The sequence below is a fragment of the Electrophorus electricus genome, chromosome 5 (assembly GCF_013358815.1).
Source record: "Electrophorus electricus isolate fEleEle1 chromosome 5, fEleEle1.pri, whole genome shotgun sequence".
Classification (NCBI taxonomy): Eukaryota; Metazoa; Chordata; class Actinopteri; order Gymnotiformes; family Gymnotidae; genus Electrophorus; species Electrophorus electricus.
The window spans coordinates 23100079-23114330 of record NC_049539.1 but is presented as its reverse complement, the minus strand read 5'-3'; the positions used below and the strand labels follow the sequence as shown (position 1 = coordinate 23114330).

General features: G+C 50.0%; 1 protein-coding gene across 1 annotated transcript; it reads left to right on the top strand.

Moving 5' to 3' along the window:
- Positions 1-2298: 2298 nt before the first annotated feature.
- Positions 2299-13999, top strand: lrp13 (low-density lipoprotein receptor related-protein 13). The gene is made up of 25 exons (XM_035526488.1): positions 2299-2451; positions 2789-2996; positions 3102-3104; positions 3519-3737; positions 4078-4290; positions 4452-4652; positions 4995-5207; positions 5312-5544; positions 5700-5826; positions 5999-6183; positions 6380-6563; positions 7016-7228; positions 7531-7705; positions 7932-8133; positions 8216-8389; positions 8523-8723; positions 8816-9377; positions 9528-9647; positions 9727-9834; positions 9992-10225; positions 10353-10376; positions 10494-10851; positions 11183-11282; positions 11379-11381; positions 13679-13999. Exons 1-25 carry the CDS (start codon positions 2299-2301, stop codon positions 13997-13999), a joined length of 4734 nt encoding a protein of 1577 aa, XP_035382381.1.
- The last annotated feature ends 253 nt before the right edge of the window (positions 14000-14252 follow it).

Here is a 14252-nt window from a genome sequence, read left to right as displayed (position 1 = left end):
CCTCCAGTGTGATCAACAACAAATCATAAACAATAACTCTGACAGAATAGTTTCAGGTATTGTGTATTTAAGAACATTCACCAGTATCAGTAGTCTGGCACACTGCCAAGGGCTAAGTGTGAGCTCAGTGAGTTTTCTTCAGTCTGAGATCAACCACCCCGCTGATCACATCAGCCGAACAGAAGCAACAGGACAATGCAGACAGAGTTTACCCCAATCAGAGGCACTGCAACACAAGACACACAACACACATACAGCAGACTTGGGCTGAACAGTCTGTGGTTTAATATACTTGTGAATATACTTCTACATAAGGGTCACACTGTTTGCACCAAATGGGGCAGCCTGAATCAGACCCCACATAGATGCTGTCTGCACTGTCGGTTCTGAAGAACTGCTTTTTAAAAACGTCTTAACGTCCTCTCTGACTCGACCTCTAGTTTACAACTCTTTTGTGTTTTTAACTTTTCTCGTGAATATCCCAGTACTCTTGTTCAGTTACGTCTGAAGTTGACATTTGAACAAGCTTTTAAAAAAACTACCATGGGCTACTTCTCATAGTAGTGTTGCTCGTCTGCTTCGTAGCAATGTAGTAATATTGTGCTCTCCACGACAGGGGGCGCTGCTGAACTGCATGTACCGCGCGCATCACAGTCCTCACAGATCGGATCAGGGTCATCAGCCGCGAGCTGATACCGGGCTCGTGATACCGTGATGACGTCACAGGCGGTGGGCCTACCAGTTCTGACACGAATTCAGCGTTTGTCTTTTGTTAAATGCAAAGTTATACAGGCTATATAGATATATTGGGGTTTTTTCTGTAAAGAGGTCGAATGCCACGAAAATAATATAATAGAGCGTTTGAGTTTAATTCTGGCGCTTATTCTGCATGTTGCTATTGGAACGTAATGTCATGTGTGACTTTCATTTGACGTTTTTTTTTTCCACTGTAGTAACTGCATTTCTATTTGGCACAAATTTCTCTCGATAATATCTGCATACTAAAGCTGTCCGCAAGCACACGGTCCTGGCTGGTGCGTTACACCCTCTCGACAGTGAAGACAAACGCGAAAACCACAGACGTCCCCAACTTAATGTTTTTAGTAAAACTTCTGAGGTCAAATAGTGTTTACAGGGACAAGAGGTTTAAACATTGGATTAGACGATCCTGGGTAGGCTTCAACAGAACTCAGGGTAAAATAAATTATCTCATCACCAGCCTCCGGACGGTATAGAAAAACAATCTCTTAGGACAAGGTCAAAATAAGTCTTCTCATGGAATGAAGTGGTAACGGGTTACAACTGGTGTAGTTATTGAATATCAGTTGGCATGTGTTACACTAATATGTAAAACAAGGGAGAGTGAATGCATAATCACTTTTGAAAAATGTATAAAAATGTGGGTTCTTTGTTTGATTGTTGGATATTCTCCGCCTCGGTAATGCTTGTTAACCTTATCCTGAAATAAAGGACTGGGCCAGCTATTCTCTTCTACTAATTCCGAAGTCTGCGTCTTTGTTTTAGATTTAAGATTAGCTGATTGAGGATTTAGGAACCACATTACTCAGATTGGCTAGAAGCAACATTTGGAATCATATTAGTTATGTTAAATTATTTTTCCATGCTGGAACTTTTTCAACTTTTTTTTTTTTTTTACAGTGTGTGTGTAACTCATTTACAAAACATGTTAATTCAAATTGTGTTTAAGTTTGTTGTAAGTTGTTAATAATTTGTGTTTCATGTTTACCTTTTAAACTGTAATTAAGCGCATTACGCGCACCTGGACCTACTATAAAACGCCCACGCGCAGTGCGGCCAGATTGAGCTCACCGTGTTTTGCAGCCATGTGGTCGGCGATAGCGCGAGCACTAGCGGTTTGCGCGGTTTGCCTACTTTTGCACGGTGAGAAACGGTCGTTTTTATCGTCCATCGCCGGCACGAGATTACGTTCGGCTATGTGCCCGATTAAGTAACTTACTCGCTCATTATTTCTAATCAGCAGGTCATTCGGTTCGTTGTTATGGCGCTTGGTGTCTCTGCTCAAGTAACTTGAACTGACGTTGCGCTTTTGCTTTTTGCCTTTTAACTGATGACAGAGGCTGAGTGCAACAAGCTCTCAAGCGCACTGGACTGCGGTTGTGTAACGCAGATGCGCTCTCTCTCTCTCTTTCTCTCTCTCTCTCTCTCTCTCTCTCTCTTTCTCTCTCTCTCTCTCTCTCTCTCTCTCTCTCTCTCTCTCTCTCTCTCTCTCTCTCTCTCTCTCTCTCTCTCTCTCTCGTAGTCGTCGTGCGAGGGGAGATGAGTACGACGCCCCTGAGTTGCCGATTTGGCACGACTCCGTGTAAAGACGGCTCGGAGTGCTTGCTTTTTAGCCACGTGTGCGACGGTGAGCGAGACTGCCCCGACGGTTCTGACGAGGAGAACTGCGAGTCCGTGTGCAGCACGGGTGAGGTTGTTAAGTGATTTGGTTAATGCTGTGGGCATTTGTTTAGAGGAGCAGCATTCCTAACGGCATCTTCAGCGCAAAGGAAAGCTGACTGAGTGTTTTTGCCTCTCATATCTTACTGAGAATAGTTAACTTTAAAGGACTTGTCTCAGGCTATCACCACATGACTGTCCGCAAGTATCTTACAATACTTCACTTATTCGTGAGGCTTTGAACGAAATCAAGTTTTCAAACAGGTGTGATCAGAGAAGTTTTAATTGGAATGACTTTTAATTAGCACACCTCCCAGTCTCCCTCTATCAATGAGTAAGTCCGTCACCTGTGATTCTGACCCCAGATGAGTTCCAGTGTGCACATGGTAGGAAGTGTATCGAGCGGAGGCAGGTGTGTGACGGCGAGGCTCAGTGTCAGGACCGCTCGGACGAGGTGAACTGCTTCAACCCAGACGGGGGTTGTGCGCACCGCTGTGACCGGAACAAGTGCCTGCCGGAGTCCTTTGTCTGTGACGGGCAGACAGACTGTGAAGACGGCAGCGACGAGGCCCAGTGTGGTGGGTTCAACGTGCACACTGATCATCCTGTGCTCTCATCTCAATGAGTGGTTTAAGGAAGAGAGATCGTCTTAAAATAACTCCATTCCTAAATTGTGCTGTTAGATTGTAGAAATGCAATGTTATTGATTTGTTTCTACTTTTGCGATGCTAAGGTAGAAAAATCAAGCTTTATTTGTGTGGTGTGTAGTGGTAGTCTAGTTTGGCTAAGCAAAGCTAGTGTCCAATCATTCATGGATGGATGTTGGTAGCATTACCATCATGTGCCCTGTGCTCCCTGATGGCCTTCTGTAGTTCACTGTTCAATTCCTGGGTCTGGATTACATCTGCACTGTGCACCATGGTGTTTGCCCTGTGTTCTCACACACTGAGAGGGGCATTCCATCAGCTGTGTGAGAGCAGGAGAAATACAGACTCCATTGTGCAGAATATGGGATTACGAGAAGATGGGATTGATTTTTCAAAGTTACTGTGCAGGTTCAGCAGCACACATGATCTTTTATTCCTCTGATCACATCTAAGCAGATGCTGAAGATGCTAAAGATGCTGGTGGTGTGGAGGAGGTGCAGGAAAAGCCTCAGGAGGGCCCTGCAGCCGAGGGGTTGCCACGGCGATGCCTGCTGGGCTCCATGCTGTGTAGGGACGGCAGCGACTGCATCCTCTACAGCCATGTGTGTGACGGGGAGGAGGACTGCAGCGACGGCTCAGACGAGGACCAGTGCGTCTCGGCGTGTGGGGACGGTGAGCACCTGCGTGCTGGTTAGCTGGTTAGGCAGACTGACCAGCCTGCTAGTAATGCTTGCTGGTTAGCTAGCTAGAGACCATATGCTGGCTCCTGTGCTCGACACCCTGTTTTGAGGGTGAATTCTGTTCTATATGTATATGGCATTTCAGAAGTCAAATCAGGCTTTTATAAGCCTGAGTTTCAAATCGTCAGCCCATTGGTCAGTTCAATTCTGAACACGACTGGTTTTTTTGTATTTTCTGGTGTTCCTGTGTGGCTGCACAGTGCAATCTTGACTTCACCTCCCAGTCTCCCTCTATCAATGAGTAAGCCCGTCACCTGTGATTCTGACCCCAGATGAGTTCCAGTGTGCACATGGTAGGAAGTGTATCGAGCAGAGGCAGGTGTGCGACGGCGAGGCTCAGTGTCAGGACCGCTCGGACGAGGTGAACTGCTTCAACCCAGACGGGGGTTGTGCGCACCGCTGTGACCGGAACAAGTGCCTGCCGGAGTCCTTTGTCTGTGACGGGCAGACAGACTGTGAAGACGGCAGCGACGAGGCCCAGTGTGGTGGGTTCAACGTGCACACTGATCATCCTGTGCTCTCATCTCAATGAGTGGTTCAAGGAAGAGAGATCGTCTGTCTGCCACTGGGCTTCTCTGCTCAGATAACCAGGTTCAGCAGCACATTTATGGTCTTTATTCCTCTGATTACGTCTAAGCTGACGTAGATGCTGAAGATGGTGTGGAGGAGGTGCAGGAAAAGCCTCAGGAGGGCCCTGCAGCCGAGGGGTTGCCACGGCGATGCCCGCTGGGCTCCATGCTGTGTAGGGACGGCAGCGACTGCATCCTCTACAGCCATGTGTGTGACGGGGAGGAGGACTGCAGCGACGGCTCAGACGAGGACCAGTGCGTCTCGGCGTGTGGGGACGGTGAGCACCTGCGTGCTGGTTGGCTGGTTAGGCAGATGGATCCAGCCTTCTTGGTAACGCTCGCTGGTTAGCTAGGCAGAGACCATGTGCTGGCTCCTGTGCTCGACACCGTTTTGGGGATGAAATCCTCTGTTGTATATGTGACAACTTCACAAGTCACAGCGGGGTTTTAGAAGCTGTGTTTCTAAAGTAATCTGTTTTAAGTCATCAGCCCATTGGTCAATTGCATTCTGAACATGACTGTCTTTCTGTTCTTGTATGGCTGCACAGTGCAATCTTGACTTCACCTCCCAGTCTCCCTCTATCAATGAGTAAGCCCGTCACCTGTGATTCTGACCCCAGATGAGTTCCAGTGTGCACATGGTAGGAAGTGTATCGAGCAGAGGCAGGTGTGCGACGGCGTGGCTCAGTGTCAGGACCGCTCAGACGAGGTGAACTGCTTCAACCCAGATGGGGGTTGTGCGCACCGCTGTGACCGGAACAAGTGCCTGCCGGAGTCCTTCGTCTGTGACGGGCAGACAGACTGTGAAGACGGCAGCGACGAGGCCCAGTGTGGTGGGGGCTCATCCAGGCACCCAGATCAACTCCAACACATGCTTTAGCAGTGACGGAGGAGTTCTTGAGCAATAGGGTTCTTGCCATGCTTACTGAATCTGTAGGTGGAGGAGTCTGCAGTGTGCAGGAGTTCCAGTGCAGCAGTGGACAGTGTGTGCTCTCCAGCGCGGTGTGTGACGGCCACTGGGACTGCAGGGATGGCTCGGACGAGGTCGACTGTGCCAACCGCACAGAGTGCAGCCAGGCCCAGCTCCGCTGCCCAAACAGCCACCAGTGTCTGCTGCAGGGCTGGATCTGCGACGGAGAGGATGACTGCAGCGATGCTGCGGACGAGCAGGTTGGGCCTCGTGGGTCACATGCTTGTTTGAACTGGTGGTATTTTTAGTCCTGTTGAATCTGCATTAAGATTCTATTACAGAATTAATCAATTGAACGAATTGTTGAATTTCTTAAGTTTTCTTGTGCCATGGACTATCTGTACTGTGTGTGTAGAACTGTGAGGAGTCTCTGCAGTGTGGTGCGTTCCAGTGGCAGTGTGCCTCTCAGACGCAGTGTGTTCCTCAGAGCTGGCGCTGTGATGGCACCAAAGACTGCAGAGATGAGGGTGATGAAGCTGGATGTGAGTGTTGATGCACACAGGCCACACGATGATGATGATGATCTACTGAAAACAGTGAGCGTTTGGAACCAGGTGCACGAGCATACTGGCTCTTGTATAGTATGAGTTGGACTCAGGCCATCGGATACTAACAAATAAATAGTCCACTCCAGCTGTGTGTGTTTGTTTTCAGGTGAGCCTGTGTCTTGTGCCCCTCACCTGTTCCAGTGTGGGAGCTCCGAGTGTCTGAACCCATCTCTCCTTTGTAATGGACTCCCAGACTGTCAGGATGGATCTGATGAGGGCAGAATGTGCTCAGACACGTGCTCTGACCAGTCACAGTGTGCACAGGATTGCTACAGCACACCTACGGGAAAAGTAGGCCTACAGATCTTATCCACACGCATGGTTTAGTATAGGCAGGGTAATGGACACGCACCTGTAGATGCATTTCCTGTGATGCAGAGGAAGAGCAGCAATGCAAATCTGTATTTGCTCTGTTGACTTTGAGCCTGTCACAGATCCTAGAGCCACCTGTTTGGATGTGTGGTCAAAAGCTTCTCTGCATGTGTAGCTTTGCTGGTGCAGGGTAGGCTACCGGCCTGTAGATGGCGGTGTGCAGTGTGTAGACATGGACGAGTGTGCGGAGACTCCGGCAGTGTGCGACCACGCCTGCGTGAACACGGACGGCTCCTTCCAGTGCTCCTGTAACCACGGTTACATTCTGGAGCCTGATGGAAGCAGCTGCAAGTTTATAGGTAAGATTTGGACAGCATGACCTGTTCACAATCTCTGAGGTGTGGATTACCTGTTGTTTTGCTCCAGCACCTCTGAAATGGTCAGCTGTGTACCACCCCGGGGGTGGGGCGGCGAGGACAGTGTGCGATTCCCATGGTAAAAGACAGTTTGGAATAGGATTCCAGAGTTCCAAAATTGGCACACAGGTGTCATCTAAAGCAGTGGTTCTCAACCTTTTGTACCATCTCAAATTTTGACTCTCCAAGTACCACCATAATGACTTCTCATAATAAAATGTGAGACCACCAGTGGTACATGGAGGAATGTCGACTATGGTCTGAGAAACCGTGATCTAAACACTTACTTGGGTGTTTTTTTGATTGGTCATGGAGTTCAGGCGACAGTATCGGTTGGTCTGTGGGCTCGCCAAGGAAAGCTTGGTGTGACCACTGACCCTGCATTCATGTTCCAGGTGAGTCGTACCTTCTGGCATCCGTGCAGGCGGAGCTGCTCCTCCTAGGCCTGCACTCCTCCAACCGGACTGTGCTGCTCAGCGCCCAACAGCGGCCTGTCCTCTCCCTCGACGTGGACTGGCGTGAGCAGAGGGTGTACTGGGTGGGTGTGGGTGGAGACGCAGTTGAATGGGTCACTCTGGACCGCAAGCTCGCCGGCACTCTGGTACGAGGTGAGAAGAGCTCGTCCACATGACACACCACAGTGCTAAACTACACCATGCTCTGACCCTTTGGAGCAAATATTCAACTCTGCAATTTTTAGGTTTCTCTGCTCTGATTCATCCGTGTCAAGCTGGGGTGCTCACAATTAATAGAGAAACAGTTTAGTTCACCACATTGGCTAATGGTCACCAGTTCGATGCAAATCTGAGACCAGAACTGGGTGTGTTTGAGCAGAGAAACTCCAGTGACTGTGGAACTTCTGGCGCTAAAACTCGGACCTGTACGGGACGCGTACCTGTCCTACCTGCAGGTGTGAGGGCGGAGTGCGTGGCAGTGGATTGGGTGGGGAGGTGCCTGTACTGGACAGACGGAGAGGCTAGGCAGATAAATGCTGTGGGGCTGGAGGGCCAGGGGGCAGACCCTGTGGTCATCATAGACGAGGACATGGAACAGCCATGTGCACTGGCTCTCCTGCCAGAAACTGGGTACTCGTGCACGCACATGTACACACCAATATGGAATTTGGAATTCTAGTACGAGATGTTTAACAGTGACTGCGGCATGAATATGGTGCTGGTAGCCATTTTAACTATGTGCTTGTGAACAAAGCTTTATTAATGCAAGTCCAGTGTCTGCACAACTCCATCCACACAGTGTCGGCCCATGCGGGTGTAGCCAGGCTAGCCTGGGTCTCTGCTCTGTGCCACTCAGGTTGATGTTCTGGTCGGAAACGGGGGCGGAGGCTCGGCTGCAGCGCGCGGGGATGGACGGTTCGGCACGGCGGGTGCTGCTGCGTGGGCCGCTGCGCTGGCCCGCCAGCCTCGCCGTGGACGCATCCCACGGCCGACTCTACTGGAGCGATGCCGGGCTGGCTTGCATCGGCTCGGTCACACTGGAGGGAGATGACATGAAGGTAGCTGGAGCCCCTGTAGCATGCAGGCCTCTAACCCCCCTGCTGTGTAGAAGCACTGTCCTCAAGCTTTCTGTCCCTGAAGCTCTTCCAGCTGACGGAGAGTCCCAGTCCATTCTCGGTGGCGGTGTTCGAAAGTGCCCTCTACTGGTCGGACACGCGCAGGGGGACAGTTCAGATGGCCCAGAAGAGCTCGGGCAAGCAGAGACGGGTCCTGCTCAAACAGCCAGGCCAGGCGCTCGGCATCAAGGGAAGTCCAGCCTCTGCGTGGCTCTGGGACGGGGAATTGGTTGTACTGAAACACCATGACCTGACTGAGGAAGCTCAGATTAAGGGTGCAAAAGTGCTGTCTGTGTACAAGTATAGAGCTGTGGTTTTGATTGGTTAAACAGGTGGTTCGTGCATTGTCGCAGTCGAGTGTGGAGAACCCGTGCGTGTTGACGCGCTGCTCTCACCAGTGTGTGTTGGCACCTGGGCTCAGAGGCGTGTGCAAGTGCCCGTCTCTGCTGGAGCTGGATCAGGACGGACTCGCCTGCTCCAAACCTGATGACTCCGCCTTCCTCCTGCTCCTGACCCCCACAGCAATATCACAGGTACACGCACTGCTGACTGCTGCAGATTGCTTGCACACCTTTGCCATCATACACTCCAGTCTGCTCACTCTTCACCTGCGTATGGTTTGCAGGTGTATATGCACAGGCGGCACACGGCTGCGGGTGTGCGAGGCTGGCCGGAGGAGCGCGCACTCTCCCTCCCTGGGGTGAAGCGTCCCGCGGCGTTGGCTGTGTGGGACAGTGCGGCATACGTGTGGGACGCGGGTCAGATGGCTGTGCGCGTGTTCAGTCTGAGCCGCGCGAGCGGGACTGCCCACCGCTCTACGTTTGTGCTGCGTGGAGACACGCTGGTGGCGCTGGCTGTCGACTGGATCACGGGCGCCCTGGTGTGGAGCGGCGCTGAGCGTCCGGGGCTGCTGGTGACGTCCGTCCGGGGCAAGCACACCGCCCTCCTGCTCCGCCACGCTGTGGGTGCGGTGGGGGCCATCGCGCTGCATCCACCCAGTGCCCGTCTCTGCTTCACCAACTCCCCCGTGCCTGGCACCAACACCACTGCCGCTCCCACGCCTGGCGTAATCTTGGAGTGTGCCCACATGGATGGCCAGAACCGCACCGCTGTCTGGACTAAAGCTGTCCGGCCCATCTCTCTGAGTCTGTCAAACAACGGAGACGTGCTTTACTGGGCTGATGCCGGTGAGGAAGCGCATGGCTATGGAGATGCATTTGTACACTTCTATCGGTGCTGTGAAAGGGTGAAGACCAGAAACTTGAATGAACAGAGGGCTGTAAAACTGATGAGATGCAGTCAGATGTCTGTGGCTCCTTTTTGTGTGTTCCTTTTAGGTCTTGGAGTAATTGCCTCAGTTGGGATTAATGGATATAAATATAAAGCAATAAAACTGGAGGAGTCTGTCGTGGCTTTTGCTCTGGCTGACCGCGTCCTGGTCTGGGTGACTAGACAAGGTCAGTGCTGTTCACCTGGGAGCTAACCCAGTGAGGGTTCTGAAGCTTCAATGTAAACTTCTCTCGGTTGCTCTTCCAGATTCCACTAAATGCTGGTTCAGTGATGACCACCAGAGAGCAAGACTGTGGTTTGAAGTGGAAACTGAAGTTGTAGATATGAAGGCCTTCAGTAAGACCAGTCAGAAAGGTCTCTATCCACCTTTTTAATACTTATCCACACATAATAAGGATTTAATGTAAAGAATTTAATAATTTCACTCCAGGCAAATGAGATTTAGTCTATGCTACATCTTTGTTGAACGTAAACACTTCTCATCCCCCACACTGCCGTCTCGCACTTCCAGGCACCAACGCCTGCTCTAACAGGAACGGTGGCTGCAGGCATCTGTGCCTGGCGTTTCCGGGTGGCCGCACGTGCCGCTGTGCCCACGGTTACGTCCCCGTTAATGAAACGGACTGCGTGTTGGACTCTCGCTGCCCGTCGGGCACGAGGGCGTGTCTTCGTGGTGATGCTTGCGTGCCCCAAGAGTACTTCTGCAATGGCCGTCCAGACTGCCCCGACAGCTCCGATGAGATCTGTGAGTGCCTTCCCTCCTGCTGTAGACTGTCTGGTCCAAAGGTTTGGAGTTCAGGCCTTCACCTCAGGGCTGAATGGAGACACCTTCATCTATGAACCGTGTTTGTAAATGCTCACTGTGATTTCAGGTTTCAAAGACGAAGCAAAATCTGGTGAGGACACTGGAACAGTTACTGCAGCGCCACCTGCGACTCGACCGAAGTCTTATGATGGCCCTGTTCTAGTGAAGACCTCTCACATTCCTAAATCCCCTTCTCCAATGGGTCCAGATTCTCTGGATGCCGTTTTGGTGAAGAGTTTGGGTGTCGACGGTGGCGTCCTCACCAGTTCTGTGCCACTCTCGCCCGTGGAGGTGGTCCCGGCAGACGCTGTCGATGTTAAAGTGGGAGGCACAGATTCGGAAGCATGTGGTGCTCGGCTGTGTAACGGGAATGGGATGTGCGTGCGGCAGGACGAGATGACGGTGTGCGAGTGCGTGGCAGGCTACAGCGGCGACCGCTGTCAGGAGCACGTGGGCGAGGCTATGCAGGGTCCCGTTGTATATGCCGCAGCAGGACTGTGTGTCGCTGTGGTCGCAATTGGAGTTGCTGTGGGGATTATACGGAGGAAAAAGGCAGCAAGCCAAAGGTAACCATGACTGCGACTTGTCACGTGGAGCTTTCACTTCCTGGTGTGGACGTGGCTGATCCAAACGGTCAAGGGCTTCTAGGGTCCAGTTCTGTGGGGTTCATGCACTGCACACTGGTTTTGTATTTTGCTTTTGCACAACTCGATTGCCTTGCTCATTGTGATCTGAAGATTCATCAGGTGGAGGTTTCTGGGACTGCTGCTCACTTGAATTTGATTAAAATGTTGGTTCTGCATTCAAAACTCTGATATAATGGTGGGGGTTTTTTTGGTTTTTTTTAAATAACGGATGTTTTCAAAGCAGCTTTCCAACGTGTGTGTGTGTGTGTAGGCAGGCAGAACCTATCCTGAGGGAGCCCAGTATGCGGGATCTGGAGAAGAGGGAGGAGCCTACCACAGTGAACTACACCAAAGAAACGGTGCCCCCAGATGTCAGTGTGTAGATGAGATTGCCGTGCCCCCCCTGTCACGAGCTTCACTGTGTGGGCACAGCCATCTGTCTAACGGAGTTCTCTTCTCTCCTGCAGGATGTGAGCTCTGCGGTGGACTAGCCTCCAAACTCTCTGCTCAGTGTCTTCAGATGAAATAAAGCTGTTGAAATGAGACCAGTGTTGCCACTTTGTCTTGAGCTTCTTTATGTGGAAAATGTAGTCCCTTCTGGGAATGTGTATATAATTCCAGACTACACACAGGGCCTTCCCATCCTGATCCCAGGCCAGTCTCATCTTGGTCTACTACAGACTGGCATAATCCAACCCCACTGGGCTGGTCTGCAGGATGGATGTTCTTGGAAGGAAGTCCTGCCTCATTAGACTGCATCTCCTCCTGTTAGAATTCCACCAGATGTGTGGGGGAAAAGCTCATTTCTAGTTTCCCAGGAAGTGAGCAGGCTCTGACCATCTTTTGGTGCCAGCTGGGGGGTGGGAACTTCCATTTTAGGAAGTAAAAAAAGAAAATTCATGATTTAGTTTTTTATAAGTGTGTAGAAAGGGGACTTGGCTGCTCTAAGCCCAACCACCTACAGGCTCCAGTGCTGTAGGGGGTCTGAACCCTGCTGGTGCTTCAGCCTCTTTCTGGATCTCCCACCCATGGGGCTTCCTCCCCCTAGCAGAGCTTCAGGGCTGAGGGAAGCTCAGCTCAGATCTGGCCTGCCTTGTCCTCAGTCTGGGCTTGAATGATGACGAACTACCTGCCCTTACGGTGCCCAATGCGTCTCCCAGCCCTTGAGAGCAGGCACCTTTTTGATGGGGAAATGTCAGACCTCAAACACCTGCACATGACCCAGATGTTCCTTATCTGAGGCCAGTGCAGACGACATGCAGGGCTGAAGAATTTGGCTTGAAGCAAAATGAGTCTCAATGTAGGCAAGTTGTGGTCACAGGACACTGATGCACAGTTTTCTCCACATCTGGTCTATGATTTAATGTGTTTTGCCTCGGCATTCTGCAGTAATTCTCCTGCTACCAGAGGAAGTGTGGTGATGCGTCAGGCAGAGGGTTCAGCTTTGTTGCGGTTGGTCTGCTTGAAAACTAGTTTTTATTGGGTGTTTGCTTGTTTCACAATTTTGTTCCTGATATGGCAACATCGGTCACTCAGCCCTTTAATTTGCATCCTCTCAAGGATTAACAGCAGACATTTAAAATGAAATGAGCCTGAGCTGAAAATATTTGAATGTAGGAGCATGTGAACATCTCTTTGGTAAACTGTGCTCATATAAATATTCTAGTTGGTGTCGCTCGCAGCCCAGGAGTGACGAGCCTGATATTTGTGTTGTGTAGTAACATTTACAAGGATATAAAGTTTGTTATCCAAGGACAGCAGGAGACACCAGCTAATCCTTTTGACCTTCATTTTCATGCAGTTTTTTGAGGAGCACATTCAGTAAGTACTGCTGGAGATGAGAATTACGAGAAACAGGTTACTGTTTCTATTGGCAAGAGAGGCTTGAATCTGTTTATACAGGAGTTGGACAAGTAACAGCATCAGGCCACGTAGTAAGACTCATTCAGTCTAGAAATACTGCTGAATATATCCGTGTTCATATCTACTAGGGGAAATTTAAGATTTCTCAGAGTCTGCTGTCTTGTGTAGCAGGGAATAGCATGCAGGAAATGTGTGGAATGAGGTGGAAGGTTCTTGGCATTTTGTCAACACAACCAATTCAGATTGGTGGAAAATCACAAGGTCTACTGATCTTTCCATATAGAGTCTAAATAAAGGGCAAGTTTCCCAGATGTGGATTAAGTCTAGTTTTAGTGGATCACTGTTGGAAATTTGTTGGGTTTTTTTTAGCAGTCATATGCTGAATCTGGTTCAGAGAGTGTGGCCATAAGTTTAAGATCAAGAAAGTACAGGGTTTTGCTAAAGGTCCTTTTAGGTCTGAACCCTAAGTGCTTTTTAACTGAATCCTGACACCGCTACTCAAAAGCCAATTTAATGATATTCCAGATTTAATTTGTTGAGTAACTGGAGGTAAAGAGTGTTTATTCTTAAGGCACATGTTTTAACAGTTAAAGTGCAGCTGGTTGTTTTTCAGAAGCGAGATGGACAGAGTGAGAACAGTGCTGTTCCTAATCATGGTGGCATCATTTACACAGAGCAAGACTGTTAGTTTTTATAAAGATGCCAGTGTTAGTTGACTCATACAGATGACCTTCTTATTTTACACTATGTAGTTAATCTGTTACATGGGGAATGACTCCACAGGGAATGACATTGGGATTCCTCTGGATTTACTGTGTACATAAATCATGACGATTGAGGGGTGGGGGTGTGTGTGTAACTGAAAACATATGAAGCTTTTCTCTCTGCATATGCTTCGTCTCAGGTCCTGTGGCGTAACATTCACACAGATGAAAGCGATGAATCCTCCGAGGAGATTGCACTACCTGGAACCCTGAAGCCCATTCTGCTGACCACGGCTGAGCCAAGCACACCAGACCTCCACGTCAAAAGTGGCACCACCTTCCTATCTGGTGCTGATGTAGCTACACCTCCACCCCCACCCTTGGACACTGCCATCGTTCTAGTCAACACATCCACCCCCCTCATTCCTCCGGTCCCCAGCCAGGCTGGGACCACAGCAGATCCACTTTTCACGAGCAGCCCTATCATTTCCACACCACATGAGAGCCGAGGAGACATATAATTACCCGAGTATACTGGGAACTGTAACTCACCATTAGACTTCACCAGTCACCACAAGTGTTATTTTATAGCTTTATCACTCCAGAAGAAAAAGCGTGCAGTTTTTAGATTAGCAATTAGAGCTTTGTCAATGTTATAGTGAATTATCCATTTCAGTTTTCTGTCAAGGTTATAGTGGATTAGTCATTAGTTTTTCTGTCAGCTCCTGTTACTCCACTGTTTGCAGGTGTTGATGCTGAGTCAACTGTAACACG

Coding starts and splice junctions, on each gene's coding strand:
- lrp13 (XM_035526488.1), top strand. CDS start 2,299: ATGAGTACGACGCCCCTGAGTTGCCGATTTGGCACGACTCCGTGTAAA. Junction 5,208..5,311: donor CAGCGACGAGGCCCAGTGTG/GTGGGGGCTCAT, acceptor CTGAATCTGTAG/GTGGAGGAGTCTGCAGTGTG. Junction 5,827..5,998: donor TGAGGGTGATGAAGCTGGAT/GTGAGTGTTGAT, acceptor GTTTGTTTTCAG/GTGAGCCTGTGTCTTGTGCC.